This window comes from Pseudophryne corroboree, chromosome 10 (genome assembly GCF_028390025.1).
Source record: "Pseudophryne corroboree isolate aPseCor3 chromosome 10, aPseCor3.hap2, whole genome shotgun sequence".
Lineage (NCBI taxonomy): Eukaryota > Metazoa > Chordata > Amphibia > Anura > Myobatrachidae > Pseudophryne > Pseudophryne corroboree.
Window position 1 is genome coordinate 31921831 of NC_086453.1, and position 14290 is coordinate 31936120.

The 14290-nt window shown below is 49.1% G+C and overlaps 1 protein-coding gene across 3 annotated transcripts in view; it reads right to left on the reverse strand.

Moving 5' to 3' along the window:
• LOC134965884 (dual specificity tyrosine-phosphorylation-regulated kinase 1B-like) overlaps positions 1 to 14290 on the reverse strand; it is a 122353-nt gene that overhangs the window by 93903 nt on the left and 14160 nt on the right. Inside the window, exon 1 of one of the 3 annotated variants that reach the window (XM_063942273.1) lies at positions 941 to 1933. The exons of the other annotated variants lie outside the window; for them this stretch is intronic. Coding sequence (XP_063798343.1) covers positions 941 to 1073 — 133 coding nt within the window. The 5' untranslated portion in view covers positions 1074 to 1933. Of the gene's footprint in view, positions 1 to 940; positions 1934 to 14290 lie in introns of those variants that run through there. 3 annotated transcript variants of the gene reach the window in all.

Consider the following 14290-nt stretch of genomic DNA (forward strand, 5'->3'; position numbering starts at 1 on the left):
CAGAGGGGCCTGGTAACAGGAATGACGGTGAGCAGGGGCCATTGCACATACAGAGGGGCCTGGTAACAGGAATGACGGTGAGCAGGGGCCATTGCACATACAGAGGGGCCTGGTAACAGGAATGACGGTGAGCAGGGGCCACTGCACATACAGAGGGGCCTGGTAACAGGAATGACGGTGAGCAGGAGCCACTGCACATACAGAGGGGCCTGGTAACAGGAATGACAGTGAGCAGGAGCCACTGCACATACAGAGGGGCCTGGTAACAGGAATGACAGTGAGCAGGAGCCACTGCACATACAGAGGGGCCTGGTAACAGGAATGACAGTGAGCAGAAGCCATTGCAGATACAGAGGGGCCTGGTAACAGGAATGACACTGAGCAGGGGCCAGTGCACATACAGAGGGCCTGGTAACAGGAATGACACTGAGCAGGAGCCACTGCACATACAGAGGGGCCTGGTAACAGGAATGACACTGAGCAGGAGCCACTGCACATACAGAGGGGCCTGGTAACAGGAATGACAGTGAGCAGAAGCCATTGCAGATACAGAGGGGCCTGGTAACAGGAATGACACTGAGCAGGGGCCAGTGCACATACAGAGGGCCTGGTAACAGGAATGACACTGAGCAGGAGCCATTGCACATACAGAGGGGCCTGGTAACAGGAATGACAATGAGCAGGAGCCACTGCACATACAGAGGGGCCTGGTAACAGGAATGACACTGAGCAGGAGCCACTGCACATACAGAGGGGCCTGGTTACAGGAATGACACTGAGCAGGAGCCACTGCACATACAGAGGGGCCTGGTAACAGGAATGACACTGAGCAGGAGCCACTGCACATACAGAGGGGCCTGGTAACAGGAATGACACAGAGCAGGGGCCATTGCAGATACAGATGGGCCTGGTAGCAGGAATGACACGGAGGAATACCCACTTCTGGAAGGCTTCTTGCTGCAGTGTGCAGGAGGCAGGTAACACACGCCGGGATCCTTATTGCCCCATTCCGTCTGTAAGGCTGTGAGCATCCTCTGAGGGGGAGCCTCGTCAGTGCTGGATGTGATCACCATGGATGAATGGGGGAGCCGCCTATAGATCCATCGCTGGCGGCCTGCTGGCTGGCTGCTGCTACAGGTAGGAGGAGAGTACGGGAGCCCGTCACACCGCCCTTATCTCTGGGGCAGCATACTGCCTGCCGGGAGCGGACAGACGAGGCGCGGCGCCGGGGGCCGCTCCGGAGCCCTGGGAGCCGGGTGAAGGTGAACGCGGGTCATGGAAGGTCACGTCCCAGCGAGCGGCGATCCCAGCGGGACAGGACGGGCCGTCTGCGGCCTGCTGATGCTGCTACTGGCGGCGGGTGTCCCGGACAGACGCTCCCCGGCTCTGAACTCTGGGCTCTCCCAAGTCTCAGGCTCCACACCCTGGGATGTACCACTGTGGTCACAGGCGGGGGGGAGGGAGGAGGAGAGGCGTCAGAGACACAATAATAAGCAGCGCCTACCTCGGGGTCCCGCCCAGCTGCCCCACACCCCCGCCTCGGCTGTGTCCGTGCACCGCGGTCGCCGCTGCCCAGTCCCGGCCGCCTCACACCATTTATAGTAACAGAGGAGCTGTGTCAGCCAGGGGCGCGCTCCCGCCGCCGCCGCTGTGCGCGCCCCCGCCGCTTCCGCTTCAGAACGGGCGGGAAAGGAGAAGCCCCCCCCTGTCTCCTGGGTCTGCGAGTGTAGCTGCTGCTGCTGGGCGGCTTATCCGTCTACCAGGCGGCGGCGGGTGTGAGGCGGCAGGCGCGCCATGGTACATACACCGTGCAGGCTGCACGGCCGGGATGATGTGGGGGCGTTCAGCAGGAGGAGGCGGGCTCAGCGCTGACTGACAGAGACATGTTTCATTCTGCTGAGTCACCCGCCCGTCTCTGAGGCGCTCGGCGGACGTGTCCAACTGCGGGCGGGGGGAGAGGGAGGGAATCGCCAGCGCTGCCCCAAGCTGCGCCAACGCCTTAGCAACAACACGCCGATTGGCTGGCGCTCGCAGCGGGAACGGGAGAGGGGGGCGAGCCATTGGCTGACGGGTAGGGTCGGGGACGCTGATTGGTTGCTTTCGCAGGGACTCCGTGAAGCAGCTGATAAAGCAGCAAGTGAAACAGGCGCAACCATGGGGGAGTGTGACTGAGAGCACAAAGTCTAATGTGCACAGCCCTGTGCTGTATATACTGCTGCCCCTGTATGTGCACCAGATACAGCATCCCACACACAGCTGTCCTATATACGTTATACAACTGCTCTATGCTATATACACTGCAGCCCAGCAGTCCTGTATGTGCCCCATATACACATACATTATCCCACACACACACACACACACACACACAACTGTCCTATATATACACACACACACACACACACACACACACACACACACACACACACAACAGCCCTATTTGAGATACTGTGTATATATACTGATGCCCCTGCAGCCCAGCACTCCTGTATGTGCACTATATACACATATATACATTATCCCACATAGCTGTCCTATATACAACTACTACATATACTGCTGCCCCTGCACTCCTGTATGTGCACTATACACAGTATACATATACACAGTATCACAAACAGCCCTCTATGAGATACAGCCCTGTGCTGTATATACTGCTGCCATCCTGTATGTGCACCATATACATTATCCTACACACAGCTGTCCTATGCTATATATACTGCTGCCCCTGCAGCCCTGTATGTGCACTATATATACATATACAGCATCCCACACACAGCTGTCCTATACTTTATACAACAGCCCTCTGAGATACAGCCCTGTGCTGTATATACTGCTGCCATCCTGTATGTGCACCATATACATTATCCCACACAGCTGTCCTATGCTATATATACTGCTGCCCCTGCAGCCCTGTATGTGCACTATATATACAGTATCCCACACACAGCTGTCCTATATACTTTATACAACAGCCCTCTATGAGATACAGCTCTGTGCTGTATGTGCACTATACACAGTAAACATATATATACACACAGTATCTCACACACACAGCTGTCCTGTACACTTTATACAACAGCCCTATAGGATATACACACAATGCTACTCACTCAGTACAGCCGTCCTATAAACACTATATATAAATGTATCTCTACATAAACACACAGCCATTATATACAGCAGCCATACAATATAAACAGGCATATTTATACTATAATAGCTTCCCAAACAAAGTTTGTGACACTCTGAACAGCCATCCTATATACATTACATACACACTGTATACATGACATGTGTGTGTCATTATAATAACACACACTGTCCTGCAGTTATATACACACAGTAGCCCTAGATATACATTACTTACCCTATAAAGATGATGTATGTGTGAAAGGAAAAAACCACACTGCCGTCATATACTATATACTGCAGCCCTATATACACTCCATACTACAGCTGTGTAAAGCCTTCATATGCATTACAACTACTCTATGGGGTCGATTAAATTCGGCAACTTATGAATAGCGCCGGGAATTAGCTCCCGACGCTATTCAATTCAGCTGCTAGTTACCCGCAATTGTCGGGAATTCTTCTCTCATCCCCGGGGGATGAGAGAAGAAACCCGACAAAAGTGCTGCCTCGCGGCCAGCGCGAGGCTGATTCTGTCGGGAATCAGCCTCGCGCCGGGGAGTTAAGTCGGAGAATGCCCGTTCTCCCGACAATTCAACCTGTTTAGTCGGCGAGAACGGGCCATCGCCGACTTAACTGGAGCTGAATTGAATAGCGGCGGGAGCTAATTCCCGGCGCTATTCATAAGTTGCCGAATTGAGTCGACCCCTATATTCATTAGATACAACAGCCACCCTATATTCATCCACTGTATACATTCTATATATACACTCACCATGTCCAACTACCATATATACAACCACTATGCACATGAAGTACAGCCACCATGCACAACTGCCCTATATAGATCCATACACTGCGCAGCAGCCATATACATTACATACCGGTACTGTTATCATTCACAACACCAGCCACTCTTTAGAGGTGTACATTATGTACAGCCACTATGCATCCCACTACAGTGAACAGACTATATAATACTGCTGCAGCGCTATGTACCAAGGCCCAGATTTATCAAGCTTTGGAGAGTGACAAATTGCACGGTGAAAAAGTACCAACCAACCAGCTCCTGTCACATTACAGGCTGTGCTTGAAAAATGACAGTTAGGAGCTGATTGGTTGGTACTTTATGACCATGCAATTTTTCTTGATAAATCTGGGTCCTAGTCTAGTGAGGGACACTATAAGCACATTCCCACCGCTCCAGCCTCTATGGGCCTGATTCAAAGGTTCTCCTCTCCCACCCGCAATCGCGCCCACCAGCAGTATTCTAATGTTGCTGCAGATGGGCGCAACAAGTTCATTTCAGCTCGCTACCCCCGGGAGATCGGGGGTGCGATAAGATTTGAATTCCCCCCCTATGTAAGCATTTCAGACTGTAAGACAAGCTGCCCCTCCCCCATTAATATACACAGGGAGTTTTTGAGGATAATTTCCGGTATTAATCTGTCTCATTGCTATCTCTGTAAAGCCTTGTGTGTAATTCTGCATCTGATACAGTTATTTGCACACCTCTTTGCTAGCAGGAAAACTTTGCAGCTATGGGGTCGATTCAATTCTCTGACAGTTGAATAGCGCCGGGAATTAGCTCCCGGTGCTATTTAATACAGCGCCAAGTGACTCAATTGTCGGGAATTCTACTCTCACCCCCGGGGGATGCAAGAGGAAATCAGACAAAAGAGCTGCCGCGCGGCCGGCGCAAGGCTGATTCTGCCGGGAATCAGCATCGCGGCAGGGAGTTAAGTCGGAGAATGCCCGGACTCCCGACAAATCAACCTGTTAAGTCCGGGAGAACGGACATTCGCCGACTTGAGTTGAATTGAATAGCGACGGGAGCTAATTCGAAGAATTGAATGGACCCCTAAGTCTTCTTTAACACATGTACTGAGCTAAAAGCTCCATATTTAATGTCGCTTGCCCTAGTTTACCAATGTTTTCCCCCCTAAGCTTAGAAACCAAAGCAATTAGCAATAGCGGTCATAGGGCTCGATTCAATTCAGCATGATGTTATGCCGGAGTTGAGGATTCCTTCCTGCACCCTTCCCGGGGTGCGAGCAGAAATCAGACGGTGTGATGCCGTTTTTTGCCCTTAGCGCACCAGAAGCAACATCGTGCCCGACGTTTAAGTCAGACAATGCTGGTTCTCGCGACTAAACAAGGTGCGAGTACCATTATTCTCCGACATAACAGCGCACTGAATTGAATTAAGCCCAAAGAAAGCATTAGCAATAAGCAATATCCTCTGAAAACGATATTGTGTCCTGAAATGACAGTTCAAAGGTTCTGTCCTCTTATTCCAGGTAAAAAAAGTCTGTCATGGCCACTCTCGCTTTATAACCAGCACAAGTATAAAAGGAGAGAGATTACCATTTGAACACAGCCGGGAATTGTGGATATGAAATCTGATTGGCCAGGCGCAACTCCTGCGTCATTGACAACATTTATGTGATCACTAGCCTCTGTCAGAGCTCTAGTACTGACAGTCGACTTCTCTGACCATTGGCTAAAGTAAGGAGCTGTACCGTTTTTACAAGACCCCGAACGTATTTGTTGTATGGGTGGGAGCAAAGAGCACAGATCCCCCCTTCTGGGGCTGTTTTAATCTTTAATGACCTGTGCTAGACTTTAGACACAATAGATATATCAGTACAGCCATACGTTCACCACGGTTGTTGCATATCAACACCTATGGATTTTATTTACACTCTGGAAAGGTATAACACTTTGTACTTGCATTGAAATGGGCTGCCGAGGTCTCGCTGCTCATATACAAATGTTATAATGGCTGACAGATGTTTACATATTTACCAGGCAGAATGCTGGAAAGGAAGCAAGACTGTCTGGGAACCAGACTTCAGAGTGTTTATACCTACCCCACGCTGAATGGATACCAGCAAGCCAAACACCCCAGTACGGCTCTTCCATGTGTCAGCATTAGGGAAGGGGCTCATTTTCTGGCATACACTAAAGGTAGAAGTTCAGTTATATTATAGTTCCTCATTTTAGGGAGGCCGATCACCTGTACCCAGTGCAGTCACTAATTCTGCGGGCTGAAGCACCAATTAATTATGGAGGAGGTAGCCTATAAAATGAGTAGGAATCGGCGACCTGTTATAGTTTATTACTAGTTCCAAGAGAAATGATAGGATTAGTTAAATATATTCCATTTTTGTCGGCCACTGACCAAATCATTGTACTTGTCTGGCGGCACGATAATGAAGAAAGCGATCAGTGCTATTGTACATGCTGTATAGTTCTCTGACATGTCAAATATGTGTGGTCAACAATCGGATTGTTTGTGGACAGCCCAATTATCAGAGAACAGTGCTACGTGTAAGCAAACCAGCGCCATATCTAATCCAGTCAGGGTACAGGTGCTTTCCAGGAATTAACTCCATCAGTAGGATGATCCTGGAATCCCCACAATATGTTATTTGATGCTCAGTACCTATACACTTCCTACTGCTCCTCAGCACCTGGTGTAAGGCTACGGAGCACCTATCACATGCCAATTCCCCACAGAACCTGGTACTCCCATGGTAGACAAATTACATTGCAACAAACCTGGACACGTTCACAGGACTCAAGTCTAAAATAGGCCACCACATTACCAGATACTCCAACACAATTTCTCTATCGTCCTAAGTGGATGCTGGGGTTCCTGAAAGGACCATGGGGAATAGCGGCTCCGCAGGAGACAGGGCACAAAAAAGTAAAGCTTTTACCAGATCAGGTGGTGTGCACTGGCTCCTCCCCCTATGACCCTCCTCCAGACTCCAGTTAGATTTTGTGCCCGAACGAGAAGGGTGCAATCTAGGTGGCTCTCCTAAAGAGCTGCTTAGAGAAAGTTTAGCTTAGGTTTTTTACTTTACAGTGAGTCCTGCTGGCAACAGGATCACTGCAACGAGGGACTTAGGGGAGAAGTAGTGAACTCACCTGCGTGCAGAGTGGATTTGCTGCTTGGCTACTGGACACTAGCTCCAGAGGGACGATCACAGGTACAGCCTGGATGGTTACCGGAGCCGCGCCGCCGGCCCCCTTGCAGACGCTGAAGAGAGAAGAGGTCCAAAATCGGCGGCTGAAGACTCCTGAGTCTTCATAAAGGTAGCGCACAGCACTGCAGCTGTGCGCCATTTTCCTCTCAGCACACTTCACACAACAGTCACTGAGGGTGCAGAGCGCTGGGGGGGGCGCTCTGAGAGGCAAATAAAAACCTTATTAGAGGCAAAAAATACCTCACATATAGCCCACAGAGGCTATATGGAGATATTTAACCCCTGCCTAACTTCAAAAATAGCGGGAGACGAGGCCGCCGAAAAAGGGGCGGGGCCTATCTCCTCAGCACACAGCGCCATTTTCTCTCACAGAAAAGCTGGAGAGAAGGCTCCCAGGCTCTCCCCTGCACTGCACTACAGAAACAGGGTTAAAACAGAGAGGGGGGGCACTGATTTTGGCGATATTGTATATATATAAAAGATGCTATAAGGGAGAAACACTTATATAAGGTTGTCCCTATATAATTATAGCGTTTTTGGTGTGTGCTGGCAGACTCTCCCTCTGTCTCCCCAAAGGGCTAGTGGGTCCTGTCCTCTGTCAGAGCATTCCCGGTGTGTGTGCTGTGTGTCGGTACGTGTGTGTCGACATGTATGAGGACGATGTTGGTGAGGAGGCGGAGAAATTGCCTGTAATGGTGATGTCACTCTCTAGGGAGTCGACACCGGAATGGATGGCTTATTTAGAGAATTACGTGAGAATGTCAACACGCTGCAAGGTCGGTTGACGACATGAGACGGCCGACAATCTATTAGGACCGGTCCAGGCGTCTCAGAAACACCGTCAGGGGTTTTAAAAACGCCCATTTACCTCAGTCGGTCGACACAGACACAGACACGGACACTGAATACAGTGTCGACGGTGAATAAACAAACGTATTTCTCATTAGGGCCACACGTTAAGGGCAATGAAGGAGGTGTTACGTGTTTCTGATACTACAAGTACCACAAGAAAGGGTATTATGTGGGAGTGAAAAAACTACCTGTAGTTTTTCCTGAATCAGATAAAATAAAATGAAGTGTGTGATGATGCGTAGGGTTACCCCGATAGCAAATATTGGCGTTATACCCTTTCCCGCCAGAAATTAGGGTACGTTGGGAAACACCCCTTAGGGTGATAAGGCGCTCACACGCTTATCAAGTGGCGTTACCGTCTCCAGATACGGCCGCCCTCAAGGAGCCAGCTGATAGGAAGCTGGAAAAATATCCTAAAAAGTATATACACACATACGGTGGTTATACTGCGACCAGCGATCGCCATCAGCCTGGAGATGCAGTGCTGGGTTGGCTTGGTCGGATTCCCTGACTGAAAATATTTTATTCATGTAGAGCATTTAATAGGATGCATTCTATATATATGTATGTGAGATGCACAGAGGGATATTTGCTCTCTGGCATCAAGATAAGTGCGTTGTCCATATCTCCCAGAAGATGTCAGGGACACGACAGTGGTCAGGTGATACAGATCCCATACGGCAGATGGAAGTATTGCTGTATAAAGGGAAGGAGTTATTTGGGGGTCGGTCCATCGGACCTGGGGACCACAGCAACAGCTGGGAAATCCAACCTTTTTTACCCCAAGTTACATCTCAGCTAAAAAAGACACCGTCTTTTCAGCCTCAATCTTTCCTTTCCCATGAGGGCATGCAGGCAAAAGGCCAGTCATATCTGCCCAGACATAGAGGTAAGGGAAGTAGACTGCAGCAGGCAGCCCTTTCCCAGGAAAAGAAGCCCTCCACCGCGTCTGCCAAGTCCTCAGCATGACGCTGGGGCCGTGCAAGCGGACTCAAGGTGGGGGGGTAGTCTCAAGAGTCTCAGGGCGCAGTGGGATCACTCGCAAGTTGACCCCTAGATCGTACGAGTATTATCCCAGGGGTAAAGATTGGAGAGTCGAGACATCTTCTCCTCGCAGCTTCCTGAAGTCTGCTTTACCAACGGCTCCCTCCGACAGGGAGGCAGCATTGGAAACAATTCACAAGCTGTATATCCAGCAGGTGATAATCAAAGTACCCCTCCTACGACAAGGAAAAGGGTATTATTTTTCCACACTATATTGTGGTACTGAAGCCAGACGGCTTGGTGACACATAGTCTAAATCTAAAATGTTTTGAACACTTACATAAAAGGTTCAAATCGAGATAAAGTCACTCAGAGCAGTGATAGCGAACCGGAAAAAAGGGGACTATATGGTGTCCCTGGACATCAAGGATTACCTCCATGTCCAAAATTTGTCCTTCTCATCAAGGGTACCTCTGGTTCGTGGTACAGAACTGTCAATATCAGTTTCAGACGATGCCGTTTGAATTATCCACGGCACCCCGGGCCTTTTTACCAAGGTAATGGCCGACAAGATGTTTCTTCAAAGAAAAAAGGCATCTAAATTATCCCTTACTTGCACGACCTAAAAAGGGCAAGTTCCAGAGAACAGTTGGAGGTCGGAAGAGCACTATCTAAAGTAGTTCTTCGACGGCACGACTGGATTCTAAATATTCCAAGAATCGCAGCTGTTTTCCGACGATACGTCTGCTGTTCCTAGGGATGATTCTGGACACGGTTCAGAAAAAGGTTTTTCTTCCCGAGGAAAAAGCCAAGGAGTTATCCGACCTGTCAGGAACCTCCTAAAACCAGGAAAGGTGTCTGTACATCAATGCACAAGAGTCCTGGGAAAAATGGTGGCTTTTTACGAAGCAATTCCATTCGGCAGATTCCATGCAAGAATTTTCCAAAGGGATCTGTTGGACAAATGGTCAGGGTCGCATCCTCAGATGCACCTGCGAATAACCCTGTCGCCAAGGACAAGGGTATATCTTCTGTGGTGGTTGCAAAAGGCTCATCTATTGGAGGGCCGCAGATTCGGCATACAGGATTGGATCCTGGTGACCACGGACGCCAGCCTGAGAGGTTGGGGAGCAGTCACACAAGGAAGAAACTTCCAGGGGGTATGGACGAACCTGGAAAAGTCTATTCACATAAACATTCTGGTACTAAGAGCAATCTAAAATGCTCTAAGCCAGGCGGAACCACTCCTGCAAGGAAAACCGGTGTTGATTCAGTCGGACAACATCACGGCGGTCGCCCATGTAAACAGACAGGGCGGCACAAGAAGCAGGAGTGCAATGGCAGAAGCTGCCAAGATTCTTCGCTGGGCGGAGAATCACGTAATAGCACTGTCAGCAGTGTTCTTCCCGGGCGTGGACAACTGGGAAGCAGACTTCCTCAGCAGACACGATATACACCCGGGAGAGGGGGGTCTTCATCCAGAAGTCTTCCACATGCTAATAAACTGTTGGGAAAGACCAATGGTAGACATGATGGCGTCTCGCCTCAACAAGAAACTGGACAAGTATTGTGCCAGGTCAAGAGATCCACAGGCAATAGCTGTGGACGCACTGGTAACACCTTGGGTGTACAAATCAGTATATGTGTTTCCTCCTCTGCCTCTCATACCAAAGGTATTGAAGATTATACGGTGAGGAGGAGTAAGAAATACTAGTGGCTCCGGATTGGCCAAGAAGGACTTGGTACCCGGAACTTCAAGAGTTGGTCACGGACGACCCGTGCCCTCTACTTCTGAGAAGGGACCTGCTACAACAGGGTCCCTGTCTCTTTCAAGACTTACCGCGGCTGCGTTTGACGGCATGGCGGTTGAACGCCAGATCCTAAAAGGGAAAGGCATTCCAGAAGAAGTCATTCCTACCTTGATTAAGGCAAGGAAGGAAGTCACCGCGAAACATTATCACCGCATTTGGCGAAAATATGTCGCGTGGTGCGAGGATCGGAGTGTTCCGACGGAGGAATTTCAACTGGGTCGTTTCCTACATTTCCTACAATCAGGATTGTCTAGGGGTCTCAAATTGAGATCTATTAAGGTTCAAATTTCGGCCCTGTCAATATTCTTCCAAAAAGAATTGGCCTCAGTTCCTGAGGTACAGACTTTTGTTAAAGGAGTACTGCATATACAGCCTCCTGTGGTGCCTCCGGTGGCACCGTGGGATCTAAATGTAGTTTTAGATTTCCTCAAATCCCATTGGTTTGAACCATTGAAAAAGGTGGATTTTAAATATCTCACATGGAAAGTGACTATGTTACTGGCCCTGGCTTCCGCCAGGAGAGTATCTGAATTGGCGGCTTTATCTTATAAAAGCCCTTATCTAATCTTCCATTCGGATAGGGCAGAACTGAGGACTCGTCCGCATTTTCTCCCTAAGGTGGTATCAGCGTTTCACCTGAACCAACCTATTGTGGTGCCTGCGGCCTCTGGCGACTTGGAGGACTCCAAGTTGTTGGACGTTGTCAGAGCCTTAAAAATATACATTTCAAGGACGGCTGAAGTCAGAAAATCTGACTCGCTGTTGATACTATATGCACCCAACAAGTTGGGTGCCCCTGCTTCTAAGCAGACGATTGCTCGTTGGATTTGTAACACAATTCAACTTGCTCATTCTGTGGCAGGCCTGCCACAGCCTAAATCTGTTAAGGCCCATTCCACAAGGAAGGTGGGCTCATCTTGGGCGGCTGCCCGAGGGGTCTCGGCATTACAATTCTGCCGAGCAGCTACGTGGTCGGGGGAAAACACGTTTGTAAAATTCTACAAATTTGATACCCTGGCAAAAGAGGACTTGGAATTCTCTCATTCGGTGCTGCAGAGTCATCCGCACTCTCCCGCCCGTTTGGGAGCTTTGGTATAATCCCCATGGTCCTTTCAGGAACCCCAGCATCCACTTAGGACGATAGAGAAAATAAGAATTTACTTACCGATAATTCTATTTCTCGGAGTCCGTAGTGGATGCTGGGCGCCCATCCCAAGTGCGGATTATCTGCAATACTGTACATAGTTATTGTTAACAAATTCGGGTTATATTGTTAAGGAGCCATCTTTAAGAGGCTCTTTCTGTTATCATACTGTTAACTGGGTTTAGATCACAAGTTGTACGGTGTGATTGGTGTGGCTGGTATGAGTCTTACCCGGGATTCAAATTGCCTCCCTTATTGTGTACGCTCGTCCGGGCACAGTACCTAACTGGAGTCTGGAGGAGGGTCATAGGGGGAGGAGCCAGTGCACACCACCTGATCTGGTAAAAGCTTTACTTTTTTGTGCCCTGTCTCCTGCGGAGCCGCTATTCCCCATGGTCCTTTCAGGAACCCCAGCATCCACTACGGACTCCGAGAAATAGAATTATCGGTAAGTAAATTCTTATTAAAGCAGGGTTATTTCCGTCATTACATCAGTTCAGCTGTTGACCGGGAACCTAAGATTCCTGTTTATGCATTTGGTATACTGGAAGTTCTAAGCCAAGTTTCCAGCATGGCAGCTCACACTAAAGCAGGCAGATTTATACATGCAGCCATGACGGTAAGGCAGGCATTCCTAACCTCGCTCCTCAAGGCACGCTACAGATTTTAGTCATATCCAGGCTTGAGCACAGGTGACTTAATTCGTTTTGATTTACCCATCTGTGCTGAAGCCTGGATATCACTAAAACCTGTACTGCTAGTGTGCCTTGAGGACCGAGGATGGGAATTCCTGTGGTAAGGAGTATGCTGTGCTTTTCCACATAAACATTATATAATAAGAATTTACTCACCGGTAATTCTATTTCTCGTAGTCCGTAGTGGATGCTGGGAACTCCGTAAGGACCATGGGGAATAGCGGGCTCCGAAGGAGGCTGGGCACTCTAGAAAGATCTTAGACTACCTGGTGTGCACTGGCTCCTCCCACTATGACCCTCCTCCAAGCCTCAGTTAGGTACTGTGCCCGGACGAGCGTACACAATAAGGAAGGATTTTGAATCCCGGGTAAGACTCATACCAGCCACACCAATCACACCGTACAACTCGTGATATGAAACACAGTTAACAGTATGAAACAATAGAGCCTCTCAACAGATGGCTCAACAATAACCCGATTTAGTTAACCATAACTATGTACAAGTATTGCAGATAAACCGCACTTGGGATGGGCGCCCAGCATCCACTACGGACTACGAGAAATAGAATTACCGGTGAGTAAATTCTTATTTTCTCTAACGTCCTAGTGGATGCTGGGAACTCCGTAAGGACCATGGGGATTATACCAAAGCTCCCAAACGGGCGGGAGAGTGCGGATGACTCTGCAGCACTGAATGAGAGAACTCCAGGTCCTCCTCAGCCAGGGTATCAAATTTGTAGAATTTTTGCAAACGTGTTTGCCCCTGACCAAGTAGCTGCTCGGCAAAGTTGTAAAGCCGAGACCTCTCGGGCAGCCGCCCAAGATGAGCCCACCTTCCTTGTGGAATGGGCATTGACAGATTTTGGCTGTGGCAGGCCTGCCACAGTATGTGCAAGCTGAATTGTACTACAAATCCAACGAGCAATAGTCTGCTTAGAAGCAGGAGCACCCAGCTTGTTAGGTGCATATAGGATAAACAGCGAGTCAGATTTTCTGACTCTAGTTGTTCTGGAAACATATATTTTCAGTGCCCTGACAACGTCTAGCAACTTGGAGTCCTCCAAGTCCCTAGTAGCCTAGGCACCACAATAGGCTGGTTCAGGTGAAACGCTGACACCACCTTTGGGAGAAACTGGGGACGAGTCCTCAATTCTGCCCTATCCATATGGAAAATCAAATAAGGGCTTTTACAAGACAAAGCCGCCAACTTTGATACTCGCCTGGCAGAAGCCAAGGCCAATAACATAACCACCTTCCACGTGAGATATTTCAAATCCACGGTTTTTAGTGGTTCAAACCAATGTGATTTTAAGAAACTCAACACCACGTTGAGATCCCAAGGTGCCACAGGAGGCACAAACGGGGGCTGACTCTGCAGCACTCCTTTTATAAATGTCTGAACTTCAGGTACTGAAGCTAGTTCTTTTTGAAAGAAAATCGACAGAGCCGAGATCTGTACCTTAATGGAACCCAATTTAAGGCCCATAGTCACTCCTGCTTGCAGGAAATGCAGAAATCGACCTAGTTGAAATTCCTCTGTTGGGGCCCTTTCGGCCTCACACCATGCAACATATTTTCGCCATATGCGGTGATAATGAGTTGCTGTAACCTCTTTCCTGGCTTTAGTAAGCGTAGGAATGACTTCCTCCGGAATGCCCTTTTCCTTCAGGATCCGGCG